We start from the raw sequence: 19,932 nt of genomic DNA, 5'->3' as shown, positions 1-19,932 counted from the left end.
GAGAAACAGTTCCTGGCTGTTGGGGAGAACGGAGAGCTGGGTGCTCTCTGCCAGCTCGTCCTCCTCCTCCTCCTCCTCTTCCCCTTCCGCGGAATCATCAGGTGTCCCTGATGAGATTATCCCCAGCTCGGAATCCACAGTCAGAGGTGGGGTAGTGGTGGCGGCCCCCCCTAGAAATGCATTTAGCTCAGCGTAGAAGCGGCATGTCCGCGGCTCTGACCCGGAGCGACCGTTTGCCTCCTTTGCTTTTTGATAGGCTTGTCTGAGCTCCTTGACTTTCACGCGGCACTGATCTGTGTCCCTATTGTGGCCTCTCTCCATCATGCCCTTGGAAATTTTTTCATAAGTTTTGGCATTTCGTCTTTTCGAACGCAGTTCAGCTAGCACTGAATCCTCTCCCCATATAGAGATCAAATCCAGTACCTCCTGTACGGTCCATGCTGGTGCTCTTTTTCGATTATCAGCCTGCATGGTTACCTGTGCTGATGAGCTCTCTGTGGTCACCTGTGCTCTCCACGCTGTGCAAACAGGAAATGAAATTCAAATGTTCCCGGGGCTTTTCCTGTCCACCTGGCCAGTGCATGCGAGTTCAGATTGCTGGCCAGAGCGGTCACAATGGTGCACTGTGGGATAGCTCCTGGAGGCCAATAACATCGAATTGCGGCCACACTAACGCTAATTCGAATTGACAAATTCGATTTTGGCGCTACTCCGCTCGTCGGGGTGGAGTACAGAAATCGAATTAAAGGGCCCTTTAATTCGAATTAAATGGCTTCGTTGTGTGGACGGTTCCAGAGTTAATTCGAATTAAAGCCACTAAATCCGAATTAAAGGTGTAGTGTAGACCAGGCCTTAACCACTTTGAATAAAAGCATACTTAACTAGCTGTGCACAGACTACGTGCAGCATGTGTAACATTAAGTGCACCTGTGTAAATGTAAAATTTTCTGCCATAAAATATAAAATGTTTTAATGTTGTTGTATAATTCTTGTATTCAAGCCCTGATTCAGAAAGATACATAGGCTCCAGTCAGTCTGCAAGAAGTAATGCTTGTGCTTAATTTTATGCACTGTGAGTAGACTGGAATGGAACTACTTGCAGTATGTAAAATTAAGCACATGCATAAGTCTTGGCAGGACTGGGTTCTTCATCATGTGCCTAACTTTATGATACTCCTGTGCTTAAGTATCTTGCTGAATTGGGCCGCATTAGGTACTGGTATTTCAATGCCTAAATCCCATTGAAATTAATGGGAGTTAGGCACCCAAACACCTTTAAGGATTTGGGCCTGAGTTACTATTTTAATTTTCAGCGGCTGCTGCTCTGAATGCCGTCAACCATTTCCCACCCCATCACCCAATATAGGAAATATAATTAGTCATATCCTGATATAATTAAAATGTTAACTAGTAATATATGGTCTTATATAAAATCATTCTACATAATGTTACATCACACTGCCAGGCTTTTATTGGTCAGGCATTATTTTTTCCATCACTACATTTTTTTTTTTTTAAGTGAGTGAGTTATCTATAGGGGTGAGACTGATGGATTGTTGAGTCAACACTTCATATCATAAAGAAATACTTGTGTAAAGTTTATGAAAAGTGCTTATCTATAAGTGTGGTGCCTGCTACATAAGTCAAAGAATACATAATAAGAACTAACACAATCAGTTGCAAATGTGTGAGTTGATTAGAAAGGGAAAATGTGTTTTAATTCAGCACTGCCTAGTAACAACCATGGTGCTCTCTATGGAGACTGAGTAAGCGAACAACTCCCATGTGTGCTGACTGCACTGAATGATGGTGACTGGCTGCAGCAGACAGACTGACTCCTTGGGGTTACAAGCTCACGCATGATGAAATACAATTACCCCCATATTAGCATTTTCATCTATAGCTCCCTAATGAGACCTAAGAGAAAAGACCGTGTTTTTTGTCATTTAATAGTGGTGATAAAACATTAAAAAAAAAAAGGTATCTCCACTGTACAGTGCAGCAGACTGTTTTAGATGACATTGTTTTCTTTGTTGCTCTGGAGATGATGGTTACTTACCGTAGTTTGTTTTTGCCCCCTAGTGGCTGCCCGTGGAGCCACAATTTCAAATTCTATTTTCAGAGAAAACTTTTAAAAATGTCCAAGATTTGACTTTACAATAAAAAAGTTAAATATATGACAAGCTAATGTGTTGATCTCATTACCAAAGCTAGTTCAAACTTTAGGTATAGTAACCTCAAATGAGCTTAGGAAGGGGTTAGCTAAAGGTGACCTGTAAAACTTTGTTTCTCAGAAGTGTAAAAAGAGGGCCTGCATTTTTAAGACTTTTTTTTTCTTACTTGTTCTTTACATAGGAATCTGAACTATTGTCTTCCCTGTTTTTCCTGGAGAATCTATTGGAGGTCTCATTGAAAGGGAAGTGGGTGAGGGGAGATGAATTTTAACAAATACATTCATTTTCCTAAATGTTCATTAGTCATTGCAGTTAAATAGTTGTTAACAAAAGAGTTTTGAAGTCTGACTAAAATCCCTTTCCTTCTCCATTGCTTTCATTCTCTTGGCTTTTATCATGTCATAGCTTAACTAGTGCTCCAGGCTAAACAGGAATTGAAATTCTAATGTTAAAAAATTATTGGCAAAACCCCCTTTTTATAATTAAACAACCAACAGACAAACAACAAAAAATGTTCGGGCCTTCTTTATACTGTACATCATAAAGGAGCACCAAAGTACACAGGCTCAATTTGCTTTTTCCTATGCAGGTCACCTTTAACAAAAAAGAGTTTACATTTAATCTCCCGGGGTTTGCAAACATACATGTAAGTAACTTTACATTTGTGAATAATCTAATTGGTTGGAACTGATCACGTGGATTACGTTACTCAGGTGTGAATGTTTGTAGAATTGGGATCTCGCTGTTTAATTTTGGATCATGGCCCTGATCCTCGAGTTGGATCTGGACGGGTGGACCCTTGCTGCCACACGGAACTGCATTGATGTCAGTAGGCCCCACTAGGGTGCAAGGATACCTCCCTGCATGGATCCGATTGTTGGACAGCTAGTGATTTTTCAACCCTAACCTTCACTTTCTGTTTGGAGGTTTGGCATGGGGGCGTTAATCTGATATAAGCAGCAGCAGAACTCAGAGCAGCATTGAGAGCAGTCAGACTCAGGCGTTGTCCCAGCCTATGGACATGTCTACACTTACCTCCGGAGCGATCGATCCAGTGGGGGTCGATTTATAACATCTAGTGAAGATGCGATAAATTGACCGCCGAGCGCTCTCCTGTCAACTCCGGTATTCCACTGGAGCGAGAAACGTAGGCGGAGTCGACGGGGGAGTGTCAGCAGTTGACCTACCGCAGTGAAGACACCGCAGTAAGTAGCTCTAAGTACGTCGACTTCAGCTACGCTATTTTCATAGCTGAAGTTGCGTAACTTAGACCGACTTAGCTCGTCCTCTCCCCGACCCCCCCCCCACCCCAGTGTAGACCAGGCCTGTGAAATGTCTACCTTATAGATTTTTTGCATTGGTGTACTACACCAGCGCAACCCTCTTGTATAGATTCATTGCACCAGTGGAAAAAGAAGGCTTGCAACATTTGTGCAAAAATCCCTGAAGTAGACAAGCCTTTGGACTCCTTACAAATGTAAAAAGTGGTTTACAATGTTTTCATGCAAGTGTGTAGAATCCACCCTCTATGATGTTGCTCCGTTTGGCTGTCTGACATTCTGTTACATTTTTTGTTACATATTTTGTAGGGTGTAAAATACTACTGATAATTTACTATTATACTTGAAGAGTCAGAACTGTGTCCCAGATACTTTAATGGAATTGCAGGAGATGCTTCAAAACACAGTGTGATCTCTCTCCACTCAACTTACTCTTGTGTCTTTGTCCCATTGATTTGTTATAATTAGGGTTTTGATTTTGTTAAGCGTAGGTGAAAAATGGGTGAAACGGTGCAGTAAAAATAGGGGGGGGGAACAGGTTAAAATAGTTTTAACTATAGAGTTATCCTTTGAGGGTGTTATGTAAAAGGCTGTAATTTTATGTGTTTTTTGATATTTCTCCGATGAGCACAAAATAAAATCTATTTCTAACTCATATGAGATGACATACATTGTCAGTTACATCTTCCATGGATGCTCCATCATGTTGCTTTGTACAAAGTCTGTGCTAAAATGTAAACAATATTTACATCCAGTGTCAGGAATGGCCATCTCAGCTTTAATTATGGCATCTAACATATATGAGATAGTATCTGCAGGTGCACAAGCTAAAATGCCAAGGTAGTAGCAGTTTGAGAGCCATAATTTGAAGGTGGTTTATTTATATCTTTTGTATTCTGTGTGCTTTGCTACCATAGCAATCAGAACTATGTTTTAATAAAATCAGATAAATATAAGATTACTTCAACGGTAAACTCTTTAAGGCAAAGGACTTTCTTCCTTTGTGTGTGGGGACAGTGCTTAGCACATTGATTGGGAGGCCTAATATAAATATATATAATTATTATAAATATAAATATAAATAATTATTATAACTATGGTATTGCTTTTCCGTTTTATAACCACCTTATCTCAGTTCTACTGACGCTTGGTCTACATTTAAAAGTTGTAGCTTGACAAGAAAAAAACAAAAAAAACCCACCCTTGAGCGACATAGCTATGCCAACCTAACCACCAGTGTAGACACAGCCATGTTGATAGAAGAATACTTCCGTCGATGTCATCATCATCCTTGGGGGAGGTGGTGTTCCTGCATGGACAGAAGAACACTTTATGTCAGTGTACGCTGCATCTACACTACAGTGTTATGCCAGAAGAGTCTCCATAGAGTAGACAATCCTAAGCCTAAGGAGAATACGAGGCACGGAGAGTAGATGATATAGGCCTGATGCTTCACTGAGCACAGAACTCTGCACCCATGTAGAGGTCATTGCAGGACCTAGGTCATGGTGTTTAAAATGTCTCTGGGTGCTTTGAGCCCTATTTGCAATAGTCGTATCATCATGATCATAGCCTGTGGAACTGAACTGGTAATAGCAACAGTGGGAAATGTTAGTAAAAAAAAAAAACAACATACAAAACCCCATTATCAACAGCCTTATTCTTTGGCGGTGTGTGTGAATGAGGGAATTTACTCAGCCTCCAGTTTAGGACAAAATAATATTATTTTTCTCTACTCCATTTCTATTACAGCAACCAGCAGGGCCTCCTCTCTGCTACTGAAAATCAGCACATCTGTGCTGAAACTTCTGATTTTGTCAAAAGTGTATATTTGGACTGCCGATGGCCTATCTTCTGCACATTCTCTAGTGGTTTGACATCTAAAACATTGACTGATTATTAAAGAATCTTACCTGTGTGTGTGTGTTAAATTTATGCTTGTAACAGCTGCAGGTTTAACACCTCTGGAAATTGCAGTCCTTTATTCACAGAACAGATTCACTGCTGCTCCCTGCAGTGTAACTTCCAACACACTGTCCCGACAACACACATCAGCCCTGATTGCAATTTTTTTCTGAAGTTTCTCTGACTTAGCTTACCCACCAACCTACTACTAATAATATTTCACAAAATAAAAATCAGCTCTGTCTAAGATATACACAGAAAATTAGACCTTGAAAACTATGTTTCTATTTTGGGCTTTATTCTCAAAAGATTTAGAATATATTAGCAAATCATTACCCTGTGACACTGAAACCCTTGATGCAACCTTAACTATGGTCTTACTACCACTCCTCCATAATAGAAAGACAACAGGAACAAAATGTAACAGCTGAGTAGCAGAGAGAACGAAATTTGCTATTGTTGTGTTTAGTTGTATAGCATCCATGCTGATTCCATTACTTGTGGTGAAATATTAGCTTACACTGTAAGTGATTTCAGAACTAGAGTGTGAGTTTGGATTGTGAGCAAAATCAGACCCAGACTCTATAAAGAGCTCAGATATCCTGCTGATCAGCTTGGTATAAATGCTTAAATAGATAAGTTGGCCAACACTAAATCTCACCACCACCTATGGCTGACCTTACTTAGCTACCTTGTGGTAAAAAATACAGAGCCTCGTTTACAGTAGAATTTTACGACAAGATAACTAGATAATGCTGGTTAACTATGTGGCTGTAAAACCCCATCTTTTTTGGTAAATGAAGAGATAGACTTTGAGGAACTACCTCTAAGATGGAGAAGATAGTTCCGTCTCCACTGCCCAATCATGTCTTGGCCTCTCTGCTAGGACTGCCAACAAGAATTACAAATTGATGCCAGTTGTAGTGATGTTGACATGTGAAGTGGCTGGGTGACCAGTAGGAGCTATATTTAGGCCACCAAACTCATTTCATATAGGCTACCAAACTGCCATTGTATAATAACTTTCATTCATTATAAAAATTAGCTGAATTGATACCAAAAACTTGGAGGCGAAAAGCTCAGTACTGTATCCCATTGATGGTCTCATGTGGCGTCCAGCCTCCTTGTTTCTACAAGCTTCTTGGTGATATTTTTTTCTGACTTTGAGATACAAGGTAACCAGGGCTGGATTAATGCAGGGGCTTTAGGGGCTGCAGCCCAGAGCCTCGGGCTAAGAGGGGGGCCTGCAAAAATAAATCCATAATTATATACAATTCAGTGGTCACCAACCCATCGATCACGATCGATTGGTTGATCCTGAAGCCTCCACCAGTCAATCACAATCTCTGTGCCGCTAAAAGTCCAGCGGCGCAGCAGGACTCAGGTAGGCTGCCTGCATGCCATGGCCCCATGTCACTCCCAGAAGCGGCCAGCTGCTGGCATGTCTCTGCGGCCCCTACAGGGGGGGTGGGGTGAGGCAGCTCTGCGCATTGCCTCCACCCCCAGCACCATCCCGCAGCTCCCATTGGCCAGGAACCAGCCAATGGGAGCCATGGGGTGGCGCTTGCGGGCACGGGCAGTGCATGGAGACATGCTGTCCCCCTCCCCTCAGGGGCACGCAGAGACGTGCCAGCAGCCACTTCCGGCAGTGGCATGGGGCTATGGCGCTCAGGCAGGCAGTCTGCCTGAGCCCTGCTGCACTGCCAGCCAGGAGCCACCTGTGGTAAGCGCCTCCCGGCTGGAGCCTACACCTCACACCCCCTCCTGCACCCCAACCCTCTGCCCCAGGTCAGAATCCCCTCCTGCACTCAAACTCCCACTCAGGCCCTGCACCCGCTCCTGCACCCCAACCCCCTGCCCCAGGTCAGAATCCCCTCCTGCACCAAACTCCCTCCCAGAGCCTGCACCCCTCACCCTTTCCTGCACCCCAACACTCTGCCCCAGCCTGGAGCCCCCTCCTGCACCCAACTCCCTCCCAGAAATAAACTAATATAACAGCTGTTTTAAAGTAAGAAGTAGACTATTTTGAATTCACTTAACAATATTCTACATGTTTTAATACTGAAAGGTAAACACAGAACGGCTTTATGTTAATTAAAAGGCAAGTTTAGTAATATAGCAATCATAGAATATCAGGATTGGAAGGGACCTCAGGAGGTCATCTAGTCCAACCCCCTGCTCAAAGCAGGACCAATCCCCAGACAGGAAAATCTAAGTGGCCCCCTCTAGGATTGAGCTCACAACCCTGGGTTTAACAGGCTAATGCTCAAACCACTGAACTATTATAGCCTTGATGCCATAAGTGTGAGCATTTTGTTTTAAATTAGGAAAAAGACTTGTCTACAGGGACCCCACAAAATCTAACAGCCCTGGGCCCACAGGAGAGTTCATCTGGCCCTGAATGTAACCCTGCAGCCATGATGTATGGTTCAGTGGATAGGGCTCCACACCTGCATTCTGTACTTCCTGGTGTTGGGAAGTACAATGCAGAAACTATAACCATGCTCTTTCAGTTACTGGGAGCTGAATGGTTTGTTTAAAATAAAATGTGCAAGGTTGTGTTCATCATATATGACAATTAACAGGCACTTTTTAAATAAGCTAGACCCTCACATGTAATCCCATCCCAATGTGCATATGTGCACATAGCCAAACCTCTTGGAACCGGGTCTAGTTAGCAGGATACACAGAGCTTAGCAGAAGAGTTTTGCAGTCTCAGGGGAGTCAGCGTTGTCTTTTCAGGGCTCCAAATATAAGTTAGCTCAAGTAGGAAAAATTGCCGGTTGGAGGGGGGAGGGAGATGCCGGGAAGGGAAGAGTATAGAGCCAAAGATTTGGAAAAGTGGGGAGAGATTTGTGTATGTAGGGTCCGTATTCTGCACTGTTCCCTATAGGGGCTCTTATGTACAACCAACTTGAACTACTCTGAAACCCATATACAGTGGCTAGGAGTACGTAAGGCTATTGTCAGGCGATCCAGACTCTCACCCAGCCTAGCAAAGGAGGGAGAACTCCTGGTCTGGCCTCCAATCACAGGCCCCGTGCTTTTCGCACTGGCCAATCAGCGACCAGGGGACGCACATTTAAACACCCTTACTGGGAGGCAGCCGCGCTAACTCAAATGGAATAGGGGAAGGCGGGACGTTCCCCTGCGCACCAATCAAAGATCGGGGAGATGTGATAGGCAAGTGGAAGCGCCAATCAGGCAGTGGAGAGCGCTCAGTGTATCATCTCTTTGGAGCACTCCGGCTACACTGAAGGTTCTCGGAGGGGGACCTCCTGCCAGGACAGCTTCGAGCCGGGCTTGGCTCCGCTCTCGGAGCCATGGCTAAAGGTACCCGCCCTGACAGGTGCTGGGGGGGAGGGTAAGTTATGGAGGGTCCGGGTGTGTGTGTCTGGATATGGGCAGTGGGCGTGTGTAGGGGCTGGTGACTGGGCGCCTATGGGGGCAGAGAGAAGCGGGCAGGGAGTGGCTGGGTTGGCGCAGGCACGTGGGGTGCGAGGGGCGCTGGAGTTCTGAGGACCGGGTGGGTGTGAATGGAGCTGGGGTTCTTGAGGGGTGGGGGCTACATAGAGGGTGGGTGTGACGTGGGGGTGGTAATTGGGCTATATAGGTGGCTGGGCCCTGAGGGGTGCGTGGTGCCCTGGGGGGAGCTGGGGGGGTGACTGGGTCCCTGGGGGGTCTGGTGACTGGGGGGTGTATGTCTTACGGAGGGCGGTGTGAGTGGGTAGAGTGGGGGTATTGTGGGGGTCTAGGAGGTGTGTGTTGCGGGGTGGGGGGGGTGTCAGATACCGGCTCCCTAAGCCCAGGCTGGTTTGCCCTCTCTACCGCTGCTGTGGGCTCCCCTGGGGGGCAGCGTGCCCTCGGCAGCGGGGGAGGGAGCTCGGCGGCGCTCCTCCCCCCCCGTGCGGGGTGCGCGCTGGGCCGGCCTGCATGGGCTTCCCTCTCTGCACTGAGCCCTTGAAACATGGCGCAGGTGGCGGCGGCGGCTCCGGGCATGGCTTTGACGCCCCCATCCCCTGCTCTCCCCTAGGCAAGACCATGTCCAAGCCCCGGGAAGGCAAAGCGGAGGCGGCGGCGGCTCCGGAGAGCACCGAGAGAAGGGGGCCCGGCCGCCCCAGGATGAACGGGGTAAGCGCCGTGTGTCCCCCCCACACTGGGGTGCGGGGGCTGGGCCCTGGCCGGAAAGGTTATTTCCTGCCACTTCCGAGCCCGGGCTGCGGAGGGGCGGCTGGGGCCGGGGAGCAAGGCGAACCCCCCGGCTCCTCCCCGGGCAGGGCCAAGCTGCAGGAGCGCGGGGAGGCAGAGTCGGGGTGTGGGGAAAGGGCCGCCCCTTGCAGCCAGCCTGGGCCTGTCGCCGCGCTCCCCTCTGCGAACCCCGGCTAAGGGGCGCCCGGAGCTGCTCTCTGACCAGGCAGACGTGGCCATGCAGCTATTCCACGGGCCTGGCCCCGCCGGGGCTGCCAGCCGGGAGGAACTTGCCGCAGCAGACGCACTGAAGTCAATGGGTCTACTCACGTGAGTAAAGTTCTTCGTGTAAGTGCTGGCAGGACGACGCTGCCGTTGTTGTTGTTGCAGTCGCCTTGCAAGCCCTAGGCAGGATCAAAGCTTCACTGTAGCCCCAATCTTGCAAGCTGATCCCCATTCTATGAGGCTTTGGCTGGGCTTAAGAGTCTGTCTGTGGGAATCGGGTGGCAGCAGATTGGCTTATGGTAGCGGTGTAAACACCTACAATTACTATCTCCCTGCCTGCCTGGAAGAATTTGCAGTCTTAAAGCCTGGGTCTTCCAAATACTTGCCTATGTGCCTGACTTTTAGCATATGGTTAGTGGCATTGAAGTTAGCGCATCTGTAAGTGCCCACAAAATTGGGACCTAAATGCTACAGAAAGAAGGAAAATATTTATAGACCTGTGAGAGGGGTTGACTTCTCAAGTGAGAGGGGTATGTATACATTTATAAATGCAACTAAACAAGCCGAGTGAGCCTTTAAATGGCCAGGAACTAACAAAATTCTTCTATTGGAAAAAGATTACAAATTACAGATAATTCAGACACAGAGCACTAAGGTTATAACATTAAGCAGTTTATCCGATTTTAAGGTTAAAACATATCTATTTTGTTCTACAATAGACTCCCTTTAATTTTCAGTGCTTATGCGCCCATCTGTTGGAATATGTGGTACATTTTATGCTTTAACTGTAGGGTTCCTTTTTTAGTGAAAAAATATATATTTTTTGTTACACACAAAAAAATTATTTTCAGATGTAAGAAATATAGCCAAGGCAATCTTGGTTCTGGCTAAATTATGTCAACATATCATGACACCGTGGGGTTGAACAATCAGAATCACTAGACACCTAGGAGTCAAACTTGGGAGAGGGGGGAGAAGATGATGGTACTCTTCTAAGCCCTCTACATAAGCCCTTCCCTCACAAGTACAGAAGCTGGGACTGGATAATGGGGATGGATCACTCGATAAATCACCCTGTTCTGTTCACTTTCTCAGAAGTGTCTGGCACTGGTTCTAACCTGTTCATACAATGCGCTAGAAACAATGCTGCTTAATTTTAAAATTGGTCATCCAGTTCTTTCTGATGTCATTGGTACCTCTGTGTATTGTAGGTATTGATGTGTGTCCTAGAATTGATTTTTGGAATGGGGGTGGGAGGAGAAACTGCAGAGAATTACCAAAGCTGAGTGTTTAAAAAACTAGCCTTAGATCAGTTTTGTTGCTTGCTTTTTTAATGCAATTTCAAGAGGAATATCAGCTTCCTAAATAATGGAATATACTTGTCTCTATTCTGCACTACTGTGGAGAAAAATCATCAAAAATTAAATAGTTATTCTATTAAAAATAAGAAACATTTGAGAGAGAACCTTAATTATGTAGGTCCATGAAAAAAATATTAACACCAAATGCTGCCCTCAGATACCAGCATTGCACCTTGTGTTTAAGTCACTAGGAGCTATGTACACATTCAAGAAAAGAATTTTAGGCCTGTACCCTAACACTTAATTCAACTAACATGATGCATTTAATTTGTTTTTGAGGAAGTGTCTGTGCTGAGAATTTGCATGGCAAGTTTTGTTCAAGCTATTACCAACCAGAGTGATATGGTTTTGAACACAGATGGTTTTTATGTATATATTTTCTGCTATTCAGATGCAAATATGTTGCAGTAATGTAGGTGTTGGCTTATGTAGCATGATCCAGATACCAACTGGAGGTTTGAGATTGATGAGATTTCTTTGATGTAATGAGCTTTATTGGGTCTCTGTTTTAGGAGAATGTATTTCTTGGCCAGTCCAAAATCTACACCTACCTAAGTTCTAACAAATCTCCTGGTGCTCGTCCTCCACTTCAAGAGGAAAACTCGGTCATGCATCATGAGGTGAAATGTCAAGGCAAAACACTAAATGAAACATGCAAAAGAGGAGACGGTAAGATTGACCTTACAACCGTTTGCTTGTGGGTTAGAAAACATGCCTTGTCTAGCCCTGTGACTTTTTTCCCCAAACTTTCAAATTGGGTACAACTTAAGATCCCTTTTTTGTAGATCCCCTGCCTTCCCAGCAAATAGTTAGTGTGTATGGAATTTCAACTCTCTCGTGAACACTGATCTCTCTTTACCAATTTCACTTAAATTAAATGATGCAGCTGCTTGGTTAAAATTTCCCTCTTGTTTTGTCTCTTGGCTTATTTGTTTTCTTTTCCTGGTGTAGGACTTAAATATTTAGTTCTTAATATTCCCTAAATTCCCTGCATGCCCCATTTGTATTTAATCTCTGTGGGTCACTTTGCAGTTTGGTTTGTCCTCCTTTGCATGTTTATTACCCAGAGTTGGTTTCCTCTGCAAATTTGATTACTATTTAATTAGTGCCAAGGAAACATCAAGCCAAGAAATGTATGAAGCAGCCACGTAGTGTGATGAGAGATGCCGGTGTTTAGGTTTAGTGTCTGTGTGGCTAGAGTTAAGGGTGTGGTGGGGGAAAGCATCTTTCGAAAACTGTTTCTTGGACTAGACCACCAATGCTAGAAAACTGGTAGCTGCTTTTTCATTGTTACAGAAGTAGCTCTATACACCAAATGAGAGTGTTTTGTAGATTAGTTGGAGAATCACTGATCTGTTAAACCGTCGGCTCTCACCAATTTTAGCACTTATTAAAAACCTTTTTACTTAGTTGACCAGGATACAAATCTTACCTGAAAATTTGTATGTACAAGACACTGGGTTGCATGCAGTTAACATCTCTTCCTGGGTTCATGGAATTAGTCCGACCCTAACTAGTTTTACTGCTGCTTGTCTATTACTAGGATTTCTTACGCACCAATCGCTGTGGTACTTGGGTGTCATTTAAAAAAAAAAAGCCAGTTCACATTTCCATTAAACAGAAAATAATGGCTTCAGCCTTAAGCCACATCAACCTAGCTGCAAACCTAGCAACAAACTAAAAGCCAATAAAATAAAAGCACGTCCTTTCTTAAAAGTGGCTGGAATGGACCAATAGAAAATGTGTTCCTGAAATAAAGAACCTCCCCTGTCAAAAGTGAGGGCTCTGGAGATAGATGGTAAAAGGACTCGGATTGCAATTAGACAATGCTTGGGGGCCCGTTCCAATCCTTATTGAAGTCAGTGGAAAGACTTGCATTGACTTCAACAGTGATTGCATCAGGCCCCTAGAGGTTTCTGATAAAGGCTCCAATTCAGCGAAGAACTTAAGCATGTACTCAACTTTAAGCATGTGAGTAATCCCATCCCTATTCAGCAAGGCTCTTAAAACTAATTTAAATCTTAAAATTAAGCACGTTTAAATGCTTTGCGGAGTCTAGGCCAGGAGAAGGTCTAGAATGTTGTATCTGTGTTTTTTAAAAGCCATTTACCTTGAGAATCTACCAGGAATCCTAGAGACTTCCACCCACATTCTGAGTCTGCATTTACTGATTGTACCAGCTGCAGCTTGTAGATTTGTTACAATGTGTATAATAGGAACAGCAATTTTGATTCTTCTTCTTCTTCTTTTTTTTTGATGGCACTGGCCTCTTGATACCAATAGCCACTAAGTATGGGACTATAGTCCCCCAGCAGACTCCTGAAGTCACTTTCCTTGCAGAGTATTCATCTAGTTCAACATGGCAAACTTGCTGGCTTGGACAATAGTGCAATTGTTACAAAACTCCCTTTGTAGTGTCTGTGATGTTGAGACTTGGGAAATTCTTTGTCTGGATAACATCTTTAACTAGACAAATTACTTGGATTAAAATCCTTCCCCTCCACCCTTTATGACCTGTAGGAATTACTCATGATGCATAACAGGTAACTTGGTCCAATTTGGCCCTTATGACTACTTACTTTTGCCATGTAACAGAATAAATACAATGTTTCCCCATCCCGCCCCTGTAATTTGATACAGATAAAATACAGGTTAGAACCCTTTAAGAGTTTAGGGCACTTTGTGATATAGAAGAAAGGAAAGCTAGAAGACATCTTATGTTAGTCGTCCTACATTTTCCATCCACAGGGAAAAAAAGTACTCTTAATACAATAGAAGGTGCTATAAAACCAGAAGACCAGAATGATAAAGAAAGTGGGTGTGATTCTTCAGTGTCCTTTCCTAATCAAAAACAAGAAGCTGCAGAAACTCAGAAAAACATGCCTCTGCCTTCTGATTCTACTGATGCAGCAAATGCAAAGCAAGCTCAGAAGAAGGTGGTAAAAGCAAAACCTGGACCAAGGAGAAAGTAGGTAACATGTGGGAGCAAAGGCATCCATACGCCATATCTTGGATTTTTTTAAGCAAATGTGCCAGAAATATTTTCTGCTATAGTGGCTTAGAGGTTTTATTCTGAAACCTACCCTAAAGAACAATTTAATGTAAATTCTGTACTATGATGGATGTAAGCATTGATATGCCTTGCAAAGGATTTTTTTTCTTGAACATACAGCTTTCTAGCTTGTATATTGTATATGGTGTGCATTTCCACTAATCTTAACTAATGGGAACTAACAAAAGTGGTTAAGACCTCATTTTTGAGGGGGGGCAAAACAAGAAGTTCTTTGGCCAGACCCAGGATATTACCTTTATAGCTAGTGGTCTGATGGCTGAGCTGGTATCTAAGCTCACTTTTGCATGACCAGTGTAAACCAGGGTTTCGCCGTGTGATGGGTGCATCCCTCTCCAGCAGCAGCCAACCATGGAGCAGGTTTAATGATAGAAATTCTAGAGCATATTGGGTTGAGACACACACAGGTGCTGTATAATAGTAATTTGAGCTAATTCTCTACACTTTGAGAAATATCTTTCTCATCTCAAGAGTTTGAGCTGAAATACTGGTGATGAGACCAGGTGGGGAAGAACGGGAGTGTACAAGGTGTTGTAAGAGAATGAAGGGTGCAGATAAAAAAAAATCTTTAGTTCTGAGCAGCCATTTCTCAAATCATTGTCTTGGAAGTAAAAGCTTCTTGACCCTTTTGGGTTAGGACAGTGAGGCCAGAAAATCTGAAGTATTTATGTATTCTTTCCTTATCCCTCAGAGTGCAAGGAAAAACATCACAGAATCGAAAAGTGACAGATTATTACCCTGTTAGAAGAAGTTCCCGGAAGAGCAAAACGGAATTGCAGGTAGTGCTTCTTGTATAACCCATCAAATCCTGGCAGTTTCAATGCTGCCAGTCAAATGAAAATTTAGTATGATGAATGCAGATACTTGTAATCTCCAAAGTACTGTCTAGGAGAGGTCTTAGGAAAAGTGCAAATAACAAATGCACAATATAACTATATAAAGTAACACTTCCTCATAAACTGCAAAACCTAAATTTGGATTCCTTTAGGATGCCTTCCAGCTGTTAGTATAGAAAAACTGCACATTCCTGGAGAGCAATTTGAAATTTTCTTTTCAATGTTGTAATATTTCTGACAAAACTGACATGCTTGAGCTCTAAATAGAGCACCACAGAGTGCTTAGAAAAGTGAGATTATTACCAGATAAACACCTTCCTAAAACACTTATCTTAAAAAACCCTGCAGAAATCCTAGTAGCAATACTATGGGTTTTTCTTTTTGCAGACTGAGGAAAAGAGGAGAATAGATGAATTAATTGAAAGTGGGAAAGAAGAAGGAATGAAGGTAACTGCTACGCCAACTTAAATAGCATGACACTGCATCTGTATGGTAAAAAGGTTTTATTGTCATGACACTGAACAGCAAATGTAGGCTTTTCCTTGTGGCATTGAATGGGAGTGTGGTGGTAGTGGCACTCCTATCAGTTTGTTAGCTAGTATCAGTTACTGGAGTTAACTCTGCTCACTGCCTGGGGGTCTTGTTGCTGTTTTTCCCTTTCAGAAGTAAGGGTTTGTACTTTTTGTCCCTGCTAACCTGGGTGTGTGTGTGGGGGGGGAACTAAAACCTATTATCTGATCAGAACTCCTGAAGCTGTTCAGTCTTTAATGTTTGCAGATGTTTGAAGGAATCATTTAGGGTGTTTGAAAGGGCTACACTGAAAAGTGATGTGTTTGAATTAATAAGGAAACTTCTGTGCTAGTAGCAGGAAAACTTCCCTTGTGTGTGTTAGGCAGTGGAATAGTGATCCAATGAAGTGATGGATTAGATAATAAAATAGAGAACATGTTGTAGGGAACAAGACTGTTTTGGCTTTGGACTAGACTAGCTTCCATGATAGGCCTTTCTGCATCTCTAACTCTTATTATTCTATGTTGCAGCCAAATTGGACACTGAGGGTATCTCCTAGTCTGCAATGGAAAGACTAACTCCTCCCCCACCGCTCAAAGAAAACAAATAATTGCTATAAAAAGATGACTAATCCCACTTTTCTGCATTTTCAGTCCAGTTGACATTGGTCTTTATTATCTAGGAAACCGTCTATCTAAATATCTGGTGATCTGCATCCCTAAATTCATCCCATGTATCTCCCCTAAAGGTGTGCAATCTGCTGCCATATCATGCTATCTAAAATACTTGTTCATATGTGCCACACTCTTATATTGGTGCTAATGTCTCAAAGACAAATCCTTGTAGGTTCCCTTTCCCCCAAATAGGTAGGAAATAGATTTACTTAAAACAGTTTAAATATTTTGCAGCTTTGCTAACTGAGCTCCTTTTCTCCTTGACAGATTGACTTCATTGATGGTAAAGGGAGAGGGGTAATTGCTACCAAACACTTTAATCGAGGAGAATTTGTGGTAGAATATCATGGGGATCTCATAGAGATCACTGATGCTAAAAAGCGAGAAGCTGTGTATGCCCAAGATCCATCCACAGGCTGCTATATGTACTACTTTCAGTATTTAAGCAAAATGTACTGGTAAGGTTTTGATTCTGTTTGTTTTTAAAGTTTAAGGGATATAATAATAGAATAAGTGGATGCTTTGAAGGTGCCAGATCTTTCAGTTTTCCTGCTAAGTGTAAAAGTTCCAAGCTCAAGATTTACCTTGAGATATTTGCTTTTTATTTGAATATATTTTTCACTCGTATTGCTTGAACATTCAAAACTACATGCTGAGTATCTCTTCTGGTTATAGTGAGTGAAATTGGAATTAAGAGACAATATGTCTTAGTGGATAGATTTGAGGTTCATAGATCAGCAGCAGAGCTGAGAATCTGGCTTTCTGATGAGCTTTATTTACCTCTGTATGTTAACCTTCCTCGCCAGGCTGGATTTTGCTTTTAAAAGCAGCCCAAGAATTGAAGAGAGTAGTAATATACCATGATTTACTTAAAATTACTGCAGCTGATTAAATCAGTAACTAGTATCTATTAAATATTGGAACCTAAGTCTATTGTAACAAAGTCCTACATATTAAATATCTTTGACAATTATAGATGGTCTGACTTCTACCATGCTGTCCCAGTGACACCTGTGCTTAGATACTATAGCGATAGGCACTATACAGCTTCAGGTAGATGCTATGGCACAGCAACGTGTGGACCCACTTTGGGAATATCCACAGTCAGTGGAGACTGAGCATGTGTTGGACACTAAGCATACCCGGCCTTAACGGAGCAGGGGTCTTTTGTGCATCCTTTTGCTGGCTGACACAATACATACCTTACACACAGCTTCCTCAGAAGATATTGTGGAAGACAGAAAGCCCTTCTGGGTGGTTGCCCTATGGCTGCTAATGAGGAGAAAGCAAAATCTAGAGAAGGAAGGGATCCACAAAAAGCTTAGTAAGTGACTCTAAGATGTCAGTTCTAGAAGAAATCCATGGCTGAGTTGAAAGACCCTTTTTTCACAATTGTAAAGTTGTGATGAACATATGCCGTGGGACGTTGACTTGTGGTAATGTAAGACTAACTAGATTTGCTAGAGCAGTTTGGTTAAGCTTGTTCTGCGGATCAGGGCAGTAGTGGCATCAGGATCTTTAGTATTTTTTTGTCTGTTTTCAAGCCTTGTGCTGACTGCACACTTTCTTTCATCTCTTGATTTTCAGTGTGGATTTAACCTCTTCTAGTTGTGAGAGTGTGACTTGTGTGTGCTGTGCAGAAATCTTCCAATCTCTGTTTGTTCTTTCAGTGTCGATGCTACAAAAGAGACTAATCGTCTGGGAAGGCTGATTAATCACAGCAAATGTGGCAATTGTCAAACAAAGCTTCATGATGTTGACGGCGTACCTCATCTCATACTGATAGCCTCACGAGACATTAAAGTGGGTGAAGAACTATTGTATGATTATGGAGACAGGAGCAAAGCTTCCATTGAAGCTCATCCGTGGCTGAAACACTAATTCATCCTTCTTTGGACTGAGCACTGTTGAAGAGAGTTGATGGATTTTTTTTTTTTTTTTTTTTTTAACACCGCTATCTTAGTGGATTGCTTCTGGTGTTTTAAAATTGTTTAAAAACACCTTTTGCTCTGTAGTATTTAAATATCTGTTACAGGTTTCCAGACAGGCTTGAACAGATGGTCGTAGATTACTGAAACTTTTTTATATTGTTCAATTTTGTACATTTTTGCAAATAGATTGATCAGTGCTTCCTGAGCATGCAGTCAAAGACTTACGCATATTTTATAAGGGGGGAGGGAAGAAATTAAATCTGAATCTCTTGGGTTGTGCTCCTGCTTTGGCAATGAAATCTCATGTTCTGTTTTAAAGGGGAGCTATCAACTGTTTAGCTTGATGGTGACAGATGTATCATATGTTCTAACTCTTAAGTCATTGATTTGACTACTTGTCAGCCTTTTTAAACCTAGTACTGACGCGCCAAGGACCTTTTCATGAATGAAGCATTGCTAGGATCATTCTTAACTAGTCTGTGCTAGGAGTCCAGTTTTTCCAGCGCACTGCCCCTTGTTGGCAACAAATGCACCACAATCCACTGCAATAATGGGATTGAATGATCAACCTGGCTGCCTTCTTCAGAGAGACATAACTCCAATCCAAATGGAGTTGGATTTTTATAAACTGGGTTGATGCTTATTAGAAATGTGAAGATAAAACGTGCAAGTCATCAAAATGAGGAATTGCTTTTTTGGCGTTACTCTGTTTTCTAAAGTTTGAGATGGTACCTTTTTTATAGTTGGTGGCTGATTTGAGGGAGTTTTGTTAGAGGGCTTTTTAAAAAAACAAAAGGCCTCTCTCTACAAACATATTACCTCCCAACGTTAATTGGCCACATCAGAAACTGAATTATTTATTTACTGTGAATGCTGGAAGTGGATCAGAGTTTCCAAAATTTGGAGTCTTGTCTTCATGTGCATCTTCAGTCTTGCTTTTGGAGTTATGCATATGCATTGAAGAGAGTAGATTCCTTAGGGCCTGATCCTGTAAGCTGTCATGCACTGTCTGGTCCCATTGACTTCATTGGGAGTTGAGGGTGCTTTGCACCTTGCAGAAGATGCTCAGTACATCACAGGTTCGGGCTCATTATTGGGGGAACCAAATCCATGGTATGGGAAAGCTATACAGTGGAGATCCTTACAGTGAATATGAACTCTTTATCAATTGAAACGTTTGCCAAGGCATGCTTGGCATGTGTGTAGCTGAAAGATGGCCTTAGGCCACCAGCCACGCTTGTTGCTGGAAAATGTGTCAGCAAAGAGGTCTGTGGCTTTATTAATGTCCTCTGCTTCTCCATGTTCTCAAAGCTGCTCCTCCTGCTCATACCACCCAAGACAGTCTTGTGCACTTGTATGATAGCCAGGGTAATACAGTCCAACCTATGTGTTTCTGCAGCAAGAGAGGTGGGTTAGTGATGTATTTTAAAAACAAAAACTTGAAGAAAATGTGTCTGTAAAATAAAAAGATATATATTTATTAACAATGAATTGGCTGTTGTGCCTGCCTCTGTCTCAGATATCTTTAAGCAAGCTGTGAAAATGGTTAACCCTTAGATGCCTGTTGTCGTCTTCTACTCCATCCAGTGAAAGCTCAGGAGGGTGGATATGTATATGTCCACAGTCTCTTACCCCCATCAGTATATATATTGTATGCAAACTACTTTGGGGCTTTGAATTAGATGTGGGCACAGCACAGAGTTCCTTCTCTTCTCTCTCTAATAGAGAAGCCAAAAATGTGTGCAGGTTCCCTCGTTCTGAAAGAGCTTCTCCCTCTG

General features: G+C 42.9%; 1 protein-coding gene across 1 annotated transcript; it reads left to right on the top strand.

Moving 5' to 3' along the window:
- The first annotated feature begins 8,682 nt into the window (after positions 1–8,682).
- On the top strand, positions 8,683–18,104 carry KMT5A (lysine methyltransferase 5A). The gene is made up of 8 exons (XM_065417882.1): positions 8,683–8,692; positions 9,393–9,490; positions 11,646–11,802; positions 13,882–14,101; positions 14,895–14,982; positions 15,427–15,486; positions 16,491–16,681; positions 17,894–18,104. Exons 1-8 carry the CDS (start codon positions 8,683–8,685, stop codon positions 18,102–18,104), a joined length of 1,035 nt encoding a protein of 344 aa, XP_065273954.1.
- Positions 18,105–19,932: the final 1,828 nt, after the last annotated feature.

The sequence above is a fragment of the Emys orbicularis genome, chromosome 16 (genome assembly GCF_028017835.1).
Source record: "Emys orbicularis isolate rEmyOrb1 chromosome 16, rEmyOrb1.hap1, whole genome shotgun sequence".
Lineage (NCBI taxonomy): Eukaryota > Metazoa > Chordata > Testudines > Emydidae > Emys > Emys orbicularis.
This window is presented reverse-complemented; position numbering and strand designations above follow the sequence as displayed.

Excerpts from the sequence above, each read along its gene's own strand:
- KMT5A (XM_065417882.1), top strand. Across the intron at positions 14,102-14,894 it reads AAACCTGGACCAAGGAGAAA|AGTGCAAGGAAAAACATCAC; the intron begins GTAGGTAACATG and ends CTTATCCCTCAG. Across the intron at positions 14,983-15,426 it reads AGAGCAAAACGGAATTGCAG|ACTGAGGAAAAGAGGAGAAT; the intron begins GTAGTGCTTCTT and ends TTCTTTTTGCAG.